This window comes from Podarcis melisellensis (genome assembly GCF_964234715.1).
Source record: "Podarcis melisellensis genome assembly, chromosome: 5".
In the NCBI taxonomy this organism is placed as follows: Eukaryota; Metazoa; Chordata; class Lepidosauria; order Squamata; family Lacertidae; genus Podarcis; species Podarcis melisellensis.
The window spans coordinates 15,101,178-15,122,530 of NC_138537.1; the positions used below are offsets into that span (position 1 = coordinate 15,101,178).

At 47.4% G+C, this 21,353-nt stretch overlaps 1 protein-coding gene across 6 annotated transcripts in view; it reads left to right on the forward strand.

The window, feature by feature from the left end:
- TNIK (TRAF2 and NCK interacting kinase) overlaps positions 1-21,353 on the forward strand; it is a 305,446-nt gene that overhangs the window by 44,762 nt on the left and 239,331 nt on the right. For all 6 annotated transcript variants that reach the window (XR_014168246.1, XM_081910721.1, XM_081910720.1 and 3 more), the window contains exon 2: positions 4,228-4,293. Coding sequence is in view for 5 of the 6 variants with exons in the window: in XM_081910721.1 (XP_081766847.1) it covers positions 4,228-4,293 (66 nt within the window). In the remaining variant the exon portion in view is untranslated. The remainder of the gene's footprint in view (positions 1-4,227; positions 4,294-21,353) is intronic.

A 21,353-nucleotide genomic window follows, 5' to 3' on the forward strand; every position in this document is an offset into this window, starting at 1 on the left:
CACTGCTCCAGTGATCAGATGCGGTATATTTAAAAATGGCTACCGACTCACAGGTTGTGAGAATTCATTAAATCAGATCGCCTCTGGTGATGGAGCTACCTGGCCTAAGCCCCTAGATGGCTGCGGTCTTGCTCCAGAATGAAATACACCAGAACATGCAGCAGAACATGCATCTGATGCAGCAGAACTGGCAATTTTTATTGCGCAGCCAAAGACAAAAAGACTTGTCCACAAGAATTTGTGTAAGAGTTTGTGTGTGCCTTGGACACTGACCACACAAATATGACTGGACATAGGGATAGCTGAGCTCTGCAGTGCTTGGGTGGGTCAAAATGATGAAATGCAGGTGTGAGGCAGAGTGTATTGTTTTTAAATGGGTGCATGTGCAGCAGCGATCGGTGTTATCAGGTTTTGATCAGTGTGCTTAGGTTCAAATCTGTGCTCAGCTATGAAGCTGCCTGGGAGGGCTTGGGAATGTTGCAATCTTCTTTCAATGGAGAAGGGTTGGGGAGCAGGAGGTGGGGAGGACACAGATCAATATCTGTGGTATGGATTGTGCACCTCGCTGTGTGTGGTGGATGCATGTAGCAGATTGTCTGGGCATGCCCTTAAGACAGAAGCTTTGACATGTGCTTGCTTGAACTGGAGATACTGAACTCTTGAGTCCAGCGCCCCAACTCCATGCATATTCCGCGTGAAAAAATGGAATGCATACTGTTTTAGTGCCTCCGTGCCCAGATGCTTCCATGCTCGCAGTGTGGAATATACACCATGCACACAAGTGCACACCTACCTCTCTCCCCTATGTGCTAATCTGCCCTAACTAAACCAGCAAAGCCCTCCATCGGGGCTGCTACATCAGAGTAGTGTGGATTGACTCTTAGCAACAGCATCCTAGTGCTGATTCCTATTTAGAATGAGAGTCATATCCTTCCCAGTGGTACTTGAACCAATGTAGTTTCAGCCTCGTTTCTGCAAGGCATGTTGCTTACGGCAAGCTATTTTCCCGCTCTTGAGTTTTAATGATCAGCAACTTAAAAAAACAACAACACATTTGTTTTGTAGCAATGTTCTTTTCAAAAACACGCACATGTACGGTATATCCGCCCCCCCCCCCCAAAAAAACCTTTGTTTTATGCAACTGCATGAGCCGCAGCTTGACAATAGCTCCTGGTTTTCCCCCTTTCCCTTTTCTTTTCCACTTTGTTCCCTGTTCCTTCTCTCTGCCAATAGGAGCCTGCTGCTCTAATGGCACAAAATGCCTTTCAGGTTATAGAAACATCCCACGTCTTTGTCCATTTTGAGCTGTGTGCTTCTGTTTGAATGTTGCTGGCCCCGCTGTGCTCCGCATTCCCCTCGCCCTGTGGCATCTCCCCAGCTGAGAGGCCTTTAATGGCTTCATGGCTGGGCATTTCAGCCCAATCGCATCCTGGGAAGCTCTCTCTGTAGCCTACAGCGACGTGAAAGGCACCATTTAAAAAATCGGTTCTGGTATCCCTTGCTGCGATGTGGTGCTGGTGGCGGCAGCTGGCATGCAGGTTTGCCTTGGCATGGCCTCGTGCATAAAACATTTCTGATCTTGTGCAACGTAAGAATGAAGCCTTCCATTCTCCCCTTGAACATTAAGACCAAAAAAAGGCTCTCCTTTGTCCCCCCCCCCCCAGCAAAATGACTTTGAAACTGTGCTCTGGAGAAGTGTTGGGGTTCCTTAGAAGCTTAGCAGGGATTTATTGGTGATCTCAATAAAGAAAGTGTAGCCCCCCTGCGAAATGACATCTCCACTTATGACCGAACGTCCTCCGCAGTGCCCAAGCACAAGGGGATGTTGGCTGCATCCTAAGGAAGGGGTGAGCAGATGTCAAGAGCTACCTTTTTATTTTCTTTTTTTTGCACTGGAAGCTCTGAAGTCTTCGCATCATAACAGAAGAAAAAATTATTCAGCATAGTCTGCCTTGTTCTAGACTGAGCTTGCAGGACTTTATAATAATCCAAGAACACACAAAACACGCACACACACACACACAGAGAGAGAGAGAGAGAGAGAGAGAGAGAGAGAGAGAGAGAGAGAGAAACACTGTCTTCTGCTCTAATAGAGCACTGCTTTTTGAGGGGAGGGCTTTTTGGAGTTGCTATTATTAAACGGGAGTCTGGCAGTCTTGCTGGTGTGCTGCAAATCACCTACAGATTTACCTGTAGATCCTGATTTGCGTTATTTTCACTCCTTTCATAAGGTTCCTAATTTATGTGAGGTGCAGTCATGAGTCTCAGCCAATGCTCCATGTAAACTGAGTTTGTGTCCCAGCAAAACATGTCCCCTAAATCTTTCACAGCTCACGTAGTTCCACTGCCAGTGAGTTGGGGTTTCTTGTTTTTTAGGTAGAAATCAATCCTTGGAGCTTGCAAACGTCAGCCAGTGAATGTTGAAGCAGGATTATAGACCGAGGATATGGCAGCTTTACCAACTGCACCCCCCCCATGCTTAGTGACCTGGCCATTTCTTGCCACTGTTCGAACGTAGGCCCCCATACCCCTTCTCCTGTTCTTGACTTTTAACAGATGCAGTTTGCCCAAAGCTGCTTGCATAAAATTAGGCCTTAGGGCTGAAAGTTGCTTATCTCTCTTCCAGGTAGGTCCTACCTGAGGTCACAAATGCTTGGGAGATGTGGTTAGTGGGTGGCAAGGCCATGAGAAGCGTATCAAGATAGAACTGTGGTCGTGGTAGCAACGAAAGGTCATCTGTTCTCCCATAGCTGTGAGGCAAAAAATTCCGCCCATCTGTCACCACAGGTGCAATTCTGACAAGGCTGGACTTCAGAGCCGAGTGGAGTTAACTTAGGAAGCAAATAGTTTACAACAAGCAATGCTGATTGTATCTACATTGGGGGAAAGCTCATAATATCACAAGGTCACTGGCCAGAATGACCAGGCCCACCCCACCCCAGTTCCACACTCAGAACATGTCTGCTGGACAGTGACCCTCAGCATGAGCAAAACCTAATCTGATTTAAGCTCTCACCTATCCTTTTCTCCAATGGGCTCACTATTTTGGGTGAGCTTAATGTGGGTGGCATTCTTGATGAATGTTTTTGATAGGGTCACGTGGTAGTAGTGCTTTGTGGGTACTGATATGACCCTGCCTAAGAGTTTATGAGGGATACGGGTGGCGCTGTGGGTTAAACCACAGAGCCTAGGACTTGCCGATCAGAAGGTCGGTGGTTCGAATCCCCGCGAGGGGTGAACTCCCGTTGCTCGGTCCCAGCTCCTGCCAACCTAGCAGTTCGAAAGCACATAAAAGTGCAAGTAGATAAACAGGTACCACTCCGGCGGGAAGGTAAACGGTGTTTCCATGTGCTGCTCTGGTTCACCAGAAGCGACTTAGTCATGCTGGCCACATGACCCAGAAGCTGTACACCGGCTCCCTCGGCCAATAAAGCGAGATGAACGCCGCAACCCCAGAGTCGGCCACGACTAAACCTAATGGTCAGGGGTCCCTTTACCTTTAAGAGTTTATGAGTGAAATTTCAACGGCGCCTAGGGATGCTAATTTGCAGTTTTCAAAACAACACGTGGATGAAAGAAGAGCCGTCCTTCAAAATCTGCACTTCTCCAAATTTCGCTGTGCGAAGTAATAATGTGTAAAAAAAGAGTACGTGCTGGAATAAAGAGTGTGTGAAAATTCATTAATTAGGGGAAATTGGTTTGCAAAAATGTGAATATTCAGCAAATCTGCTTTTGATAATTCAGAAATGAGCTCCAGTATGCAAATGAATTTTCATAAGGACTTCTTAAAAATAAAATTTGCTAACTTTCGTGGAAATGTGGAGAACTGAATTTAAGATTGGGAAAAATGAGAAACTGAAGATTTTCCCAGCACTTCTGGTGCAAGTTAGAAAGTGAGGCAACTTTGCTAGTAGTTTAGTTGTACATGGCTTCTCCTAGAGCACCTCATTTTGGTTTGTTATGGCATACAAAGCAAGAATCAATGTATGTTCTTAAGATGCTTTATATTTTGTTTTTTGCACTTTTGAAAGATACGCAAGAGAAGGGGTTTTGACCCTTACTACGACGCTTGCCCCCCACCCTTCTGAACTCATTCTCTGCCCCCTGTCTCCCAGCGCACTGTAAAAGCTCCCCTGGAAAATGCATACTGGCCGAATTTAACAAAGTTTTTATTTGCAGCCACTTTGCTACTGACCGTCTGAAATGCCTTTGTTTATTTCTCTTTAGGATCCTGCAGGCATCTTTGAACTCGTTGAACTTGTTGGCAATGGCACCTATGGGCAAGTCTATAAGGTAAGGCCTTCTGTGTTTTCCCGGAGCATGAGATCACATGCTAAGCGTTCCTTGTGTATCTGTCTCCAATTTTTACTGGGCTCTGATTGTAAAGGAAGAATTAACTTCAGGGTGTTTATAGTTTCCTGCTCCCCGCCTTCCTAGTACCTGGTCCAAAAATGTACGATTGAAAGAGAACATTGTGTGCCAGTCTTCTGTGTTCCTATAAATATCTCTGGGAGTTTGTACCTATGCGTAAACATCTTGCAAACTGAAGAGAAATCTTCCCAAGCTCATGGAGAACGTGTGTGGCTTCTTCCAGGTGAGAGCTACAGGTTGCCAAATCAATATTAATATTATTCATTGAATTTGTACACTGCCCTTCATCTGAAGATCCCAGGGCGATGATCAACACACAAATTGTATATTGATAAATTGCATATGAATAAATGGTATATTAATCGCAACCTGGGACCGGGTGTGCATGCCTCAACAGTTTTGCAGGTGCCAAAGATGGTTCAGGAGGGATTCTCCTCTTCTGTCTTTTCATCACCCACCTCACCCTCCTATTTCCAGAAAAGCAAAATGAGTCCTCTTTGCTGCGGTAAGTGGGAGATGAGGGCCAGTGAAGGCACCTTGATTGAAAGCAACGGAGCAGCCCAAGTCCTTTTTCCTGTTGTCCACTTATTAGAGATGGGCATGGCTTGTGGCCTGCGAAATTCCTAGTGGTGTGTTGTGAGGACGACATTCGTTCCAGTGTCTGAGTATCTACAATTCAGGGTTGGGAAGCTCCCTCCTCACAGTCGTTTGCCTGTCACTTTCATTGTTTGGATTTCCTTGACTGCCGAAGACATGTCTCTTTACTCTGGCCTTTGGCATTTGAGATGCATGCAATTAAGACCTTGTGTTTGCAAGTAATAATAATCACTCTTTTAATGTGTTTTAAATTGTTGTGATACTCTGTGGGACCTTAGGTCGAAGGGCAGCTGATAATAATAATAATAATAATAATAATAATAATAATAATAATAATGATGATGTTGCCTGTCTCATGCAACATATCACATATAAGTTGATGGGTTTTCTGTTTACGGTCATGGGGTGTGTCTCCCTCAAGCTGTCTGCCTCCGTTTGTGATTCTGATCTCCTTAAAGTTGAGGTAGCAAATACATATATTTCCCTGGCTACCTGCACTTTACATAGTTACTTATTTTTGTATTCTTACTCTCCTGTCCCACCTTACTTCCATAATGGGACCCAAGGCAGCATACATAGGATTCTCAAGCACTAACCAGGCCCAGACTGGCTTTAACAAGATAGCTCAGTCAGTAGAGCGTGAGACTCTTAATCTCAAGGCTGTGGGTTCAAGCCCCATGTTGGTCAGAAAGACTCCTTGCAGGGGGTTGGACTAGATGACGCTTGTGGTCCCCCAACTCCACAATTCAATGAACCTGTGATTCTAAGGTTCATGTACCTCAAGAACAGGGCCCCGAATGTTGCAGCAGAGGGAGAGAAGGGATGCAGGGCTCTTCCATTAGCTCTATTGAAAAATCATCTCCATCAGGCTTCTCCTTCCCTCAGCTGTCAGGGAATCAGGCTGCAGCAAAGGAAGATAATAGGAAGCAGGAGCTCTGTTAGACGCCTTCACTCTCGGAACGGTTTGCACCCCAACTGGTCGCTATAAGAACCGGAACTTTAAGAATTGGTGGCTGAGTTTCATTGTTTTCCTCTTCCCTCCCCACCCCCTTTCCTTTTGTGTTGTGTCCTTTGAATTCCAAACCTGAAGGTGGGGACTGTAAAATAAATTGACTTGTAATCCTCTCTGGGAGACTTTGGCCAAAGAGTGGAGTAAAAAAATGCTTTAAATAAATAAAATCTCCCATTGCTGCCCTTCCTAATCTCTGAAAAGAGCAGAGTAGTTGTTCTTGACTATTCCCTTTGCTGTGCTCAGAGAGGGAAGGCATGCAGACAGAGGTTCTGGGTGGCCTGCGGAAGTCTTAATCCCAAACAGAGTTTCATAAGATGTTGCATGATCATTTGATGGAGGGCTAATTCTCATTAGGTCTTGGGGTTAAGATTTTAAAGCTGTTGGATTTGAGTGCATATTTTGCAATGATTTTTTTAATATAAAAAAACCTGGATATGGTTTTATAAAATGGTAACTCTCCCTGAGCCTTAAGCTGGAGGCAAGATTAACCAGTCATTTGTACAGGGGTTTTTTTGGATTTCCCCTCTAAACCAACGCTTGTGAAGGCGATCTCTTTGGCATTTATGTTTTAAGATGTGACAATAGTCCCGCCGCCCCCCCTTCCCTTTGTGTCCCCTCCAAATAAAAGAGGCAAGTGGAGTGTGCTGCTGATCTGTCAGCAAATATTTATTCTGAATTCTGGTTTCTGCATCCTCCGATTGCTGTAGGCTAATCCCTTCAACAAAGATGATAGGAGAAGGAAAGTGAACCAAGACTGAACAGAAACTTCTGGAGTTCTTCAGAAGTGTGAATTTCTAAAATAGCGTTAAACCCTCCTCTTTTATATCTCAGTCCAGGAGACATTTCTACTGAGTTGCTATTTTTTCTCTCCCTATATTGTTTAATTTCAAAACTGCTCTGCCCCGGTTTGCTGAAGCTAAGAGCATTAGAGTGATGTCTAAACAGTTTCTCTCTGCTGGTAAAATAACTGTAGAGGTTGACCTAGTTCTAAACATGTGCATATTTCTAATAACTGCTGCTGGAAAATGTGACTACAACATCCTTTTGAAAGCTTAATGTTTCAACGGAAAAGCAGAATGGGAAATGTTATCATGCAAAGCTTGTTTTGCTTTCCCCATTTTACTGAAGTTTTACTGTTTACGCTTTAGACTTTGATTGCAACCTTTAGCATCCATTATTTCAGCAAAAAGTAAATACTTAAGAGTGGGGGAGGGTGTTGCACAGAGATTTCTGTCACCTATCTCCAGATTCTAGCTATTTCATTAGGTTATTTTTTTTGAAGAAATCAGCAAAAGCACCTGGACCTATTGTAAAATTATTCAAAGCACCAGGGCTGGCCCACAACATTTTGCTGGCAGAGGTTGGATAGCTCAGTTGGTTAGAATGTGGTGCTGATAACCCCAAGGTCACAGGTTCGATCATATATGGGACAGCTGCATTGTAGGGGGTTGGGCAAGAATCCTCAGCATAGCTGTCAACTTACAGATTTGAAAATAAGGGACCAGCAGCCTCAGAAATAAGGGATCAGCAGCCAAAATAAGGGATTTTCCGGGCACAGGTATGTTCAACTTCTGAGCCCCTCCGAGCCAAAGGCAGAAAGCGCAGCCAAGCGAAGCCTCAAGCGGTGGTTCCCACAGCGCAGCAACCCGGCAAAGGGGATGCAGCAAGGAAAATCACCATCACCTTTCTGCTGGGAAGCGCTGAGCAAAGGCGAGTCCCCAGGCAACACGGCCGATTTGATCGGCACAAGGCATGCAAGCTTCACCCCCCCAGTCGTTCTTAGACTCCTTATTGGGTGAGCAATGCAGCCAAGCAACACAGTTGGATCCTCCCTCCTCCCTGGCCGGCAGGGAGGGAGGGAGAGGAGCTGCTTCCTTTGAAACCCGGGAAATTTAAAGGACATCATCAATAAGGGACAGCAGCGGGACACAGTGCTGGGATAAGGGATTTTCCCACCAAATAAGGGGCAGTTGACAGCTATGATCCTCAGGGTCCATTTCAACTCTACAATTCTATGATTCTAAAGTGGAACAGGAAATGGCACCTTACCCAAGCCAAGGTGCTGAGTACTCAGCGCTCATCAAGTCATTTTGACACTCAAGGCAGAATATTTTCCACCTCCTCAGAAGTAAAAATACCAGTAACAATAAATTCATCATTCGTCCTTCAGTCATTGTTATGTACTGAGTTGAATAGGATCCAAAAGGCAGCAGTCTGATTGGTCCTGGGACAATAGGATTCAGAATGCAGCAGTCTGATTGGTCCTAGAACAATAGGATCCAGAATGCAGCAGTCTGATTGGTCCACAGGAGCCACCCAATCCAACTCCAGGTGGAAAGGAATCCGCAACCTGATAGGCCTACAGGAGAATCCCGGAATTAGCCAATCACACGGGGCCCATTGTGTAAATAATGTATATAAGGCAGACATTCAGGGGAAACTTCCATTCCATCACCGCTGAATAAAGAGCATGAAATCCACTCGGCTCTAAGTATATTTCACTGGCGACGAAGGTGGGATCCCACTGAGCTGACCACCACACATAGTGCTCAACTCTCTGTGGCCCCATGAACCAGAATTTCTTCTCAAAGCTTCTCCTTTTGTCCATGGAGTGTCCATGGCAAAATACTAGAGTGGGTTGCCAGTTCCTTCTCCAAACAATAAATTAAGTAACTATAAATTTATGGCTCTTTCATGACACCCCCTGCAATGAATCTCCCCTTCCAACTTTACAATTCTATGATTCTAAGTGGCTGCCTCAGTCTGCCTAATGTTAGGACTGGCCCCGTAGAAGCACTTGGTGTGGTCGACACACGGCTAAATGTTGCACTGGGTTTGAGTGTCGAATATTATTTCTTAAAGAGATCAGTAGAGGAAAACATGGTAAGGTACCATCACTCATCTGACCTCCGACTGGTCACATTGGTGCTTACTGGGAGGTGTGAGATAGTGGGAAGGTTGTTACGGTGCAAACACACTGACAGGAGTACCAGAGTATGCACATCCCTGCACATGTAGTGTGCAGCCTGCTGTTTTTAGGGCTGGGACTGGTTAGGTTTATTTTGAACTGTTGATAATCCTTAGGGATAGAATATCTTCGTTCTTTTGGCTAAGTTTGCTTTTAAATTGGCGAAGGACAAGACTGTAGTATAGCAGGCAGAGAGAAGAAGCTTCAGCAATGTAGAACTGCAGGAAAGGGAACATGCAGATGTCCTTGGTGTGTTTACAAGAATGTCCATGCTTCATCTGTGCAATGCAGGAAGGGAGGCAAAATGAAAGAGGGGTTTCAGATCGGCCTTCCCCAACCTGGTGCCTTCCAGATATTTTGGGCTACAGTTCCCATCATCCCTGATAATTAGCAATGCTGACAGGGGCTCATGGGATCTGTAGTCCCAAACATCCGGAAGACACCAGGTTGGGAAATTCTTTGTTTAGATGCCTGAATGAATTTGTTTGTGGGAGTCTCATTTGACTCTTGTTAACACCACCACCACCAACAACAACAAAAAGCACAAGATCGTTAAAACCTGGACCCTCCCAAATGGGCTCCTGAATTTTCAGGCTATTTCAGCAGTTCCTCTTGAGGAAGTGACATGAGGAGAAAGACAGGGATCCTTATTGATAGTGGCAGTGGCTGTGTTATTTTTGTTCCGAAGATGTTTAGAGCAGGCATAGGCAAACTCAGCCCTCCAGATGTTTTGGGACTACAACTCCCACCATCCCTATCTAACAGGACCAGTCGTCAGGGATGATGGGAGTTGTAGTCCCAAAACATCTGGAGGGCCGAGTTTGCCTATGCCTGGCTAAGAGCAACGCATTGTTATGCCATCACGTAGCCTAGGGATGGAGAACCTACGTCCCTCTAAATGTTGTTGGACTCCAGTTTGCATCAGCTCCATCTAGCATGGCAAGTGGTCAAGAAATGATGGGAGTTGTAGTCTAGCAACCTTGGGAGGGGGGGACGCAAATGCTCCCCATCCCTGATGTAGCGTCATTTGGGGGGAAGCATAGTGGCTGCCAGGATAACCACCACTGTTGAAGCGGGAGAGGGAAAGATGGCGGCAAAACCCGCAATAGATGTGGCCCCTTTCATCCCCCAAAAGTCTTTCAGAATTTGGCTGAAATTTCTCCTTGGAGCTTTGGAGGGGTAGACCAGCTTCATTGTTTGTTCATTTATAACATCAGGGATTACCGTTTATACCTAGTTAATTATACTTTTATCCCTATCTTCTTTCAAGGAGCTCTGTGTAGCGTACCTTTGAACCTGGATTCAGACTTGCAGATCAGCTTCAAATCTCTCTCCCCCCCCCAGCCCCGCCTTGATTTCTAGTTGAAAGCCAGCTCTGGTTAGTTTTAGTCATCTTTAGCGGTGGAGAAATAATAGTAAAGGTAAAGGTAAAGGTACCCCTGCCCGTGCGGGCCAGTCTTGACAGACTCTGGGGTTGTGCGCCCATCTCACTTAAGAGGCCAGGGGCCACCGCTGTCCGGAGACACTTCCGGGTCACATGGCCAGTGTGACATCGCTGCTCTGGCGAGCCAGAGCTGCACACGGAAACACCGTTTACCTTCCCGCTGGTAAGCGGTCCCTATTTATCTACTTGCACCTGGAGGTGCTTTCGAACTGCTAGGTTGGCAGGCGCTGGGACCGAGCAGCGGGAGCGCACCCCGCAGCAGGGATTCGAACCGCCGACCTTTCGATCAGCAAGTCCTAGGTGCTGAGGCTTTAACCCACAGCGCCACCTGTGTCCCGGAGAAATAATACTGCACTGTAATTAAATACTGGCAAAGGTAGGGAGGAGGAGAAGGTGGGAGAGCCTGCTCCCAGTCTCTTATCTGTGGTTTTAAAATGTGGACAGCAGTTGCATCTATATCATGATGAATAGATAAGGCCTGATAAGGCTGTTATTGTGACAGGGGATCTCTGCTTCTGTTTCCTTTTGCTATTTAATAATGTACCTTGCTGTATCTTTCTGATCAAATTATAAAATATTTCTGAGAAGGGTCAGCTGTCTGAGAATTGACCTTATAAAGAAGAAATTTTGTTGTCGTTTAGTCGTGTCCGACTCTTCGTGACCCCATGGACCAGAGCACGCCAGGCACTCCTGTCTTCCACTGCCTCCCGCAGTTTGGTCAGGCTCATGTTTGTAGCTTCGAGAACACCGTCCAACCATCTCGTCCTCTGTCGTCCCCTTCTCCTTGTGCCCTCCATCTTTCCCAACATCAGGGTCTTTCCCAGGGAGTCTTCTCTTCTCATGAGGTGGCCAAAGTATTGGAGCCTCAGCTTCAGGATCTGTCCTTCCAGTGAGCACTCAGGGCTGATTTCCTTCAGAATGGATCGGTTTGGTCTTCTTGCAGTCCATGGGACTCTCAAGAGTCTCCTCCAGCACCATAATTCAAAAGCATCAATTCTTCGGCAATCAGCCTTCTTTATGGTCCAGCTCTCACTTCCATACATCACTACTGGGAAAACCATAGCTTTAGCAGCAACTGAAAAGAAGGTCGTCAAAGTTGTTGCATCCTATATTTGTTCCTTTCCACACACCTCCCCTTTTCAAGAAGCTGATACAGCCGACGACATCGTTCCTTCTGCAGGACAACAGCAAAACCTTCTACATTAATGGGTGAGCAACCCACCCTGGGGCAGACCTCCCTTGCTTGTCATTGGGACCCCAACCGATAAGTGGAGTTGAAGGGAAGAGTTTGCAGGGTTTGCTGGGCAGGTTGGAAGCTGCTCAATTAAAACCTGAGGAAACAAATAGGCTCTGAAGTGCTTGTCTAGTTCTTGAAATGAGTAGTATATCAGCCCCCTGAAGTTCATACCTACCAGCCCAAAATCATGGTGACATCACCACTAGGCCTTGAAAACGGGGTGTGTTGCATTGATTTTCTGTTCAGCACCTTGTATACCATATGAGAACTAAATAAGTGTACGGTGGTACCTCGGGTTAAGTACTTAATTCGTTCCGGAGGTCCGTACTTAACCTGAAACTGTTCTTAACCTGAAGCACCACTTTAGCTAATGGGGCCTCCTGCTGCCACCGCGCCGCTGGAGCACGATTTCTGTTCTCACCCTGAAGCAAAGTTATTATCCTGAAGCACTATTTCTGGGTTAGCGGAGTCTGTAACCTGAAGAGTATGTAACCTGAAGCGTATGTAACCCGAGGTACCACTGTATCTTCCATTAAATTTCAGTGCTATTAATCTATTTATTTCTTTTTCATTGTACATTTATGGGATTGCTTTGGCTCCCTGGATCCATCAATGACCAGGGAGGACAGCCTCTTGACTGTGACCTGCATTCCCTTCCCTTGCTAAGTTTCCATTAGCCCAGGGGTCAGCAGACTTTTTCAGCATTGGCCGGTCCACTGTCTCTCAGACCTTGTGGGGGTCCAGACTATATATTTTTTTAAAAATTAGAATGAACAAATTCCTATGCCCCACAAATACAGTGGTGCCCCGCAAGACGAATGCCTCGCAAGACGAAAAACCCGCAAGACGAAAGGGTTTTTCGGTTTTTGCGACGCTTCGCTAGACGATTTTCCCTATGGGCTTGCATCGCAAGACGAAAGCCCATAGGGAAATCTCGGGGACCTTTTTTTAAATGCTGGCGGTGGGGAGCAAAGCCTTTTCCCCCCCTCCGGACTTCAGAAGAGGTCCAGGAAGGCCGGCGGGGGCGAAAGGCTTTGCTCCCCACCGCCAGCATTTTAAAAGCAGTCCGGGATAGCAGGGAAGCGCTTCCCGCTATCCCGGACGGCTTTTGAAGGCTGCCTGCCTAACCGGGGGCTTTTAAATCGCCCCGGGACTGTCCGGGGCGATTTAAAAGCCCCCGGACGGCTTTTGAAGCCTCCCCCCGCCGCCCGGCTTCGGGGCAGGAACGCCTCCCCCAGCCGCCCGGCTTCGGGGCATCGTTACGATGCCGGGCGGTGGGGCAGGAACGCCTCCCCCAGCCGCCCGGCTTCGGGGCATCGTCCCGATGCCGGGCGGTGGGGCAGGAACGCCTCCCCCCGCCGCCCGGCATCGGAACGATGTCCCGAAGCCGGGCGGCCGGGCGGGAAAGCCTCCCCCCGCCGCCCGGCTTCGGGGCATCGTCCCGATGCCGGGCGGCGGGGCAGGAACGCCTCCCCCAGCCGCCCGGCTTTGGGGCATCGTCCCGATGCCAGGCGGTGGGGCAGGAACGCCTTCCCCCCGCCGCCCGGCATCGGAACGATGTCCCGAAGCCGGGCGGCCGGGCGGGAAAGCCTCCCCCCGCCGCCTGGCTTCGGGGCATCGTCCCGATGCCGGGCGGCGGGGCGGGAACGCCTCCCCCAGCCGCCCGGCTTCGGGGCATCGTCCCGATGCCGGGCGGCCGGGCGGGAAAGCCTCCCCCAGCCGCCCGGCTTCGGGGCATCGTCCCGATGCCGGGCGGCGGGGCAGGAACGCCTCCCCCAGCCGCCCGGCTTCGGGGCATCGTCCCGATGCCGGGCGGCGGGGCAGGAACGCCTCCCCCAGCCGCCCGGCTTCGGGGCATCGTCCCGATGCCGGGCGGCGGGGCAGGAACGCCTCCCCCAGCCGCCCGGCTTCGGGGCATCGTCCCGAAGCCGGGCGGCGGGGCAGGAACGCCTCCCCCAGCCGCCCGGCTTCGGGGCAGGAACGCCTCCCCCAGCCGCCCGGCTTCGGGGCATCGTCCCGATGCCGGGCGGCGGGGCAGGAACGCCTCCCCCAGCCGCCCGGCTTCGGGGCATCGTCCCGAAGCCGGGCGGCCGGGCGGGAAAGCCTCCCCCCGCCGCCCGGCTTCAGAACGATGTCCCGAAGCCCGGCGGCGGGGCGGGAAAGCCTCCCCCCGCCGCCGGCATCGGAACGATGTCCCGAAGCCCGGCGGCGGGGCGGGAAAGCCTCCCCCCGCCGCCGGCATCGGAACGATGTCCCGAAGCCGAGCGGCGGGGCGAGAAAGCCTTTGTCCCCCCTGCCTGCCTTCCCAGGGGCTTTTAAATCGCCCCGGACAGCGGAGAAATCCTCCGCTGTCCCGGGCGATTTTAAAATGCCGCCCGCCAGAAGAGGTCGGGGGAAGGCGGTTTCCATAGGAACGCATTAATTGATTTTCAATGCATTCCTATGGAAAACCGTGCATCGCAAGACGAAAAACTCGCAAGACGAAGAGACTTGCGGAACGAATTAATTTCGTCTTGCGAGGCACCACTGTAACCCCGAGATGCATTTTAAATGAAAGGGCACATTCTACTCATGTAAAAACATGCTGATTCCCGGAGTGTCCGCGGGCTGGATTTAGAAGGCGATTGGGCCGGATCTAGCCCCCGGGCCTTAGTTTGCCTACCCATGCATAAGGCAGATCAGGGTTTAGAGGTCAGGGCTCAGATGGTGGTTGGGCACTGTGGACAAATAGTGGAAAAAATCTCTCTCTTGGCTGGAAATAATCCTGTAAGTGTGTGGCTTAACCACAGGTTGGTCATCCCAGAGCGGATGAATGAATCCTCATTCCTTCCAGCATCACAGCTTAATCGGAATAATTTTTGCTTGAATGAGAGGAGTAGACCTCGGTGGCGGCTTATTTCTCTCTCTCTTTTTTTTTTTTGGAATTGAATCGAGCAGGTTGTTTCATTATTTAACAATAACAAACAAGCTTTGGTTGTGCCTCTGATCTATTTATGATGTTGTCGTGTTAATTTTCTAGCTTCTTAAAATTAATGAAATGGCTTGGGTGGCTGACAATAAATCACTAGGCCTGGTCTGGGTTTTTTTTGCAAATGGAAAGCCTTCCTTGCCAGTGATAACATGGCAGTTGTAGAAATCTTGCTGATCTACTTCACCTTCTTTAAAAAATATATCTGGATTTACTGAACCGTATATGACCTCTTTTGCTCCTCCAAGGAATGATTTTAGGGTAGCAAGCACATTAATTGTAGTGAGATATGCTATAGGCAATAATTTTTGCTTCTCATCTGTGGCAAGTGGGAGGAATTATTTAACCTTGAAGCGAGTTCACTCAGGGTGTGTGCATTTATGTGTGTGTGTGTTCTTTGTTTCTTCTTCGACTGTAACCATCCTTCTGATCTTAGATCAAGGCTTGTCAAATAATGGACAAGGCCTCTCCGTAAGGCCTGGGAAATTTCTGGGGAAGGAGGGGCCTCCTTAGGGAGAGACTTCCCCCTCCTGTTTTTGTTGTTATTTTGCATAAGAGGTGGTGGTGGTTTGTTTTGAAACGTTTTGTTCTTTTTCTGCCACCCACATGTTCATAATTTGGTTCTAGCTCACACTTTCCTCCCTCCCCTCTTCCCACCCTCCTCCCATTGTGTCAGAAAAACTTTCTAGTTATCCTCAAGGGTTTTTGGGAGGGTGGGAGTGGTGCCTTTAAATCATGGGTAGGCAAACTAAGGCCCGGTGTCCGGATCTGGCCCAATCGCCTTCTAAATCCGGCCCGCAGACGGTCCGGGAATCAGCATGTTTTTACATGAGTAGAATGTGTCCTTTTATTTAAAATGCATCTCTGGGTTATTTGTGGGACATAGGAATTCGTTCACCCCCCCCCCAAATATAGTCCAGCCCCCCACAAGGTCTGAGGGACAGTGGACCGGCCCCCTGCTGAAAAAGTTTGCTGACTCCCGCTTTCAATCTTTGTGTTTTGACTCTCACCTTTTTAACCAGCTGCTTTCAAAACACGCAATAACTTCTTTGTTGCATCAGAACAAAATAGCCCACCTGGTTCAGCACTAAGGGCAGTGCGCAGCTCAATAGTTGGGGTGGTGCAAGGATTAGTGCCAGTGCAACAGGAATAGATTTAGGAGGCGCAAAGGAGGAGGGAAGAGGGAGAGAGTTGTATTGCACAGCAGAACATTCAACTTAGTACAATATTGCATGCAGCCATGTCCCTCTATAGGGATGCGGGTGGCACTGTGGGTTAAACCACAGAGCCTAGGACTTGCCGATCGGAAGGTCACCGGTTTGAATCCCCGCGACTGGGTGAGCTCCCGTTGCTCGGTTCCCGCTCCTGCCAACCTAGCATTTCGAAAGCACGTCAAAGTGCAAGTAGATAAATAGGTACTGCTCCAGCGGGAAGGTAAACGGCGTTTCCGTGCGCTGCTCTGGTTCGCCAGAAGCGGCTTAGTCATGCTGGCCACATGACCCGGAAGCTGTACACCGGCTCCCTCGGCCAATAAAGCAAGATGAGCGCCGCAACCCCAGAGTCGGCCACAACTGGACCTAATGGTCAGGGGTCCCTTTACCTTTACCTTATGTCCCTCTATAGGCAGGCAGCCACATTCCATGGGAAGCTCACAGAGACACATTGTGATGTTGATGGTGATTTATTGAATTTATATACCGCCCCATAGCCGGAGGTCTCAGTGTAATGCAATAGTTATGCACTGCTCGTCTCTGTTGTCCATAATTTTACTACCACGGAACCCAAGAGGTTTCATTTGATACATCATGGTTTTGCCATCCTTTACATCTTACACCCTTTACATCTGTTTTTTTCTAGGTACTTAAATGTATTACACATATATTGTGTATTCTCTCCCTAGGGAGGTTTGTCTGGCGCTTGCATTATATGTCTTTAAAAAAGGTAAAGGTAAAGGAGCCCTGACAGTTAAGTCCAGTAGCAAACGACTCTTCAACCAGGCCTTTGGCTGAATAATATTCTACAGCCTTTTAAATGTGTTTGGGGTGGGGGGTTATTGTTTCATTGTTTTTGTTTTAACTATATACCACCCTTCCATCATAAGATCTCAGGGCAGTTTACAGAATAAAATACAGGATAAAAACAAATAATTAAAAACAAAATGGCAAAACAATACACACCCCTTTTCACATGCACACTTAAAAGGCTGTAGAATGTTAAGCAGTCGTAGGACTGGTTGAATAGGAATGTTTTTGCCTGGCACCATATATATATATATACAATATGCAGGTTTTGGTGTCCTCGGGTGTCTTCCCGTGTAAAAGTTGGGGTGTCTAGGCGACGTTTCGACGAGGTCTCACTCGTCATCTTCAGGCTGGTGCTTTCGGCTTCTTGTTACTGGAACAGAGCAGGATCTCAGTGTTTGAGTTCCTATAAATACTGTTGAGGGGGTGTGGTGTATAGCCTCCAATGTTCTGGGCAGAGAGGAAGTTCCCAGGCTAGTGTGCCTTTTCTTCTTTTGTTCCTTAATTACTTGAGGGATATCTTGAGTGATTTCTTGAGTGATATCCTGAGTACCACTTAGGTGGGTCATTAGGTGTGGATTAGTTGCTAAAGTCTTTGTGTCTTGACCTCTTGAACTTTGTGAAGAGTTTTTCTGAGAAGATGGCTGTACTGCACTTAGTTGTGCTCTGACAAAGACCACTTGACAACTGAGTTACAGAATCTCTCAAATGTGTTAATTGCCAATGGATACCAGCAAAACAGGGTTACGAAGCTAATCCAAAAAGAAACACCCCCCAAAAACCAAGACACAGAAGAAAACAATGGCATGGCCCTCCTTCCTTATATCAAGGGCACTACAGATAAAATTAGCAAAATCCTCCATAAACACAATATCAAAACAGCCTTTTGCACCAACCAAAAAATAGCCAATATCCTCAGAAACCCCAAGGATAAAATCCAGTTGGAAAACCAAGGGGTCTATGAAATACCCTGCAAAGTCTGCCCAGCCACGTACATTGGACAAACAAACAGACGAATAAATGCACGTATCGCAGAACACAAGAATGCCGTCAAAAAAGAAGAAAAAACTTCCTCTCTTTTCCAACACATGAAAGAAACAGGACACGAAATTAATTTTGCAGATTCCAAATTGCTCTTTAACATGGAACATCACCACAAGAGAATAATCATGGAAGCCATCGAGATAGAGAAACACCCTCACAACATGAACAAGCGTGACGACACATCCCGCTTGCCAGACATCTGGAAATTAGCCCTCCCCTCAAAAACTGACACCAGATCCAGAGGCACACAGAACGCCATCACCAATCAACCACACCAGACCCAAACCCAGACCCTCTCCACAGATAAATTACAGACACCATCCAGTAGCCAAACCATGGTGGCACCTCCGGATGCTGCACCCCCCTGCAATCCCTACACAGATCTGGCTGACACAGGCCACAAAACCACAGCTCGCCCCTATACACGAAGCCAAGCCAGAGCACAACTAAGTGCAGTACAGCCATCTTCTCAGAAAAACTCTTCACAAAGTTCAAGAGGTCAAGACACAAAGACTTTAGCAACTAATCCACACCTAATGACCCACCTAAGTGGTACTCAGGATATCACTCAAGAAATCACTCAAGATATCCCTCAAGTAATTAAGGAACAAAAGAAGAAAAGGCACACTAGCCTGGGAACTTCCTCTCTGCCCAGAACATTGGAGGCTATACACCACACCCCCTCAACAGTATTTATAGGAACTCAAACACTGAGATCCTGCTCTGTTCCAGTAACAAGAAGCCGAAAGCACCAGCCTGAAGATGACGAGTGAGACCTCGTCGAAACGTCGCCTAGACACCCCAACTTTTACACGGGAAGACACCCGAGGACACCAAAACCTGCATTCCTGTACCCGTGAAAATCTACGAAAGCATATATACAATATATATATATGTGTGTGTGAGAGAGAGAGAGAGTGAGTGAGTGAGTGTGTGTGTGCGCGCTTGCTTGCGCTTTTATATTGTATTTTTTATCTTGCGAACCGTCCTGAGATCTTTTGATGAAGGGTGATATTTAAATCTAATAAATAAATAAAGTAAAATAAATATATAGTGCTTCAGTGTGCTGTTTGGTCTTACTGGCAGTTTATTATCAAGTTATGATATTGTTGTCTTCATATACCGTGATTTTCATTTGTTTTATATATATCATCCTGAAATCTGCTTTGAGGGAGAATGAATGAGTTAGTGGTGTGTGTAGAATATTTTTTTGGGGGGGGGGGTTGCGGAGGGCAAGGGCAGATAGGTGACACTTACTTTGAAGATGGGTAGTGGGAGATAGGAAGAGCATATGCCTCAGTCTTCAGCATTTCAGCAGCATGTTTTAAAGTGGAGCCTTTGGACCATTGCTAGTGCCAAAACCAGGCAGCCATATTCCTCAAAAACTGAATTCCAAGATCAACATCCAGAGATGACTTCCTCTCTCTGGACAGACAGGCAGAGCTTCTGCAGTTGAGACATGACATCCTTTTAAAAGAAGTCCTAGTGGTACCCTGGTTCTCAAACTTAATCTGTTCGACTCCTGGAACCGTTCTAAAACCAAGGCACGGCTTCCGATTGGCTGCAGGAGCTTCCTGCACTTAATTGGAAGCCGTGGAAGCCGCAACGGACATTTGGTTTCCAAAAAAATGTTCGCAAACCGGGACACTTCTGGGTTTGCAGCGTTTGGGAGCTGATTTGTTTGGGAGCCAAGCCGTTCAAGTACCAAGGTACCACTGCAGTCTTTCTCTTTTTGGAAAAGAGAAGGGCGGTGCCAGCAGAGAGCGTTTCCTGTGACGTGGGGATGGTCAGCTAGTTTGCCAAGTCGTGTTTGATTGGCATGGGGCACATCTTTATTTAAATTTCATGAATGTCTTTGTGTTTCCGCCTTTGTGTATCAGCTAGGAGACTTGGGGTGTCTGATTAATCTTGTATCTAGCTAGTTATTAACACAATTTAAAATTGATAGGGGATCGAGTTGACGGCCACCCATTTATCCTGACCAGATGATGTCCGTTGGAAGCAAGGTCTTGCAGATCTCAAATCTAATGACAGTTACAGATAGGTAGCCGTGTTGGTCTGCCATAGTCAAAACAAAAAAATTTCCTTCCAGTAGCACCTTAAAGACCAACTAAGTTAGTTCTTGGTATGAGCTTTCGTGTGCATGCACACTTCTTCAGATACACAACCAAATCTAATGGTTGGGGTTCTCCTATCCATATCAATATGTAGAATGCCTGGCAGCTCTTGGCTGTCTTCTAACTAGGGACTTGCACTTCTCATTGAATAGATGAGATTTAAAACAAACGCACACACATTTTGTTTACATTCTGTTAGAACAAGCATTAGCCTTGTAAGGCTGGCTTGACGCAGGAGAAATTCGCAATCCTTGTTCATCGACTGATGGCTGCAGCTTAGGTGATGGACCTGTATGTGTGAATGGGTCCCATAGACTGAATGGCAAAGTGACTGCTGTTGTCTCACCTCACCTTATCTGAAATGCACTTCTGTCCAGTGGGATCCATTCACAGAGTTGGCAGGCAGAGAATTCGAGCAATAAGTTTGTGAGGGTGAGCTGTTGTATTAGATGTGCCTGTTTTATCCAGAGCTGGCGCTGAAAGGCTAGATTATCATTTCAAGGAATTCCTTTTGTGTCAAAAAAGGTGGTTCCCATTTGGAGAACAGTCATTGCGGATTCTCAACACTTATTAGTAGGACCCTGGGGAGTTTAATGAACTAATGCCAAGACAATGATGGCATTAATTGTTTGAATATTCTGCTGTTTTATTATCTCTCTATCTGAAGGAGTGATAGGGAGCAGTTTAATTAATCACAGGCTCTTTAGCTGAGTGGGGGGAAATAGTTGCCATAAAGCACAACATAATTGTTTCCTGGGGGATTGTTGCTGAAAAGAATCAAGTTTAGCTTTCTGTACCGAGCTTCAGTATCCCAAAATATACTGCAGTAGTTTCCTGAGGGGATGTGCGTGATGGACTGTGCCCTGCAAGCCATGTGTGTTACCTATTCTATAAGCAAATCTTCAAAACCAAAGTACTTCCTTTGTTGTTGTTTAGTCGTGTCCGACTCTTCGTGACCCCATGGACCAGAGCACGCCAGGCACTTCTGTCTTCCACTGCCTCCCGCAGTTTGGTCAAACTCATGCTGGTAGCTTCGAGAACACTGTCCACCATCTCATCCTCTGTCGTCCCCTTCTCCTTGTGCCCTCCATCTTTCCCAACATCAGGGCCTTTTCCAGGGAGTCTTTTCTTCTCACGAGGTGGCCAGAATATTGGAGTCTCAGCTTCGCGATCTGTCCTTCTAGTGAGCACTCAGGGCTGATTTCCTTCAGAATGGAGAGGTTTGATCTTCTTGCAGTCCATGGGACTCTCAAGAGTCTCCTCCAGCACCGTAATTCAGAAGCATCAATTCTTCGGCGACCAGCCTTCTTTATGGTCCAGCTCTCCCTTCCATACATCAATACTGGGAAAACCATAGCTTTAACTATACAGACCTTTGTCAGAGCAAATAACTCTCAGCAACCTGAGCAGCCAGATGTGGGGGTGTCTCTCCTAAGATGGCAAATCCCTTGCTCCTGCAACCCAGGTGTTGTCCTAGAGGATGTCATTGTATGCGAGGGCTGCCTTTGAAGACTGTTTAGAAACTACGGCTGGTGCAAAATGGGGCAGCCAGGTTGTTAACTGGACAAGAAGGT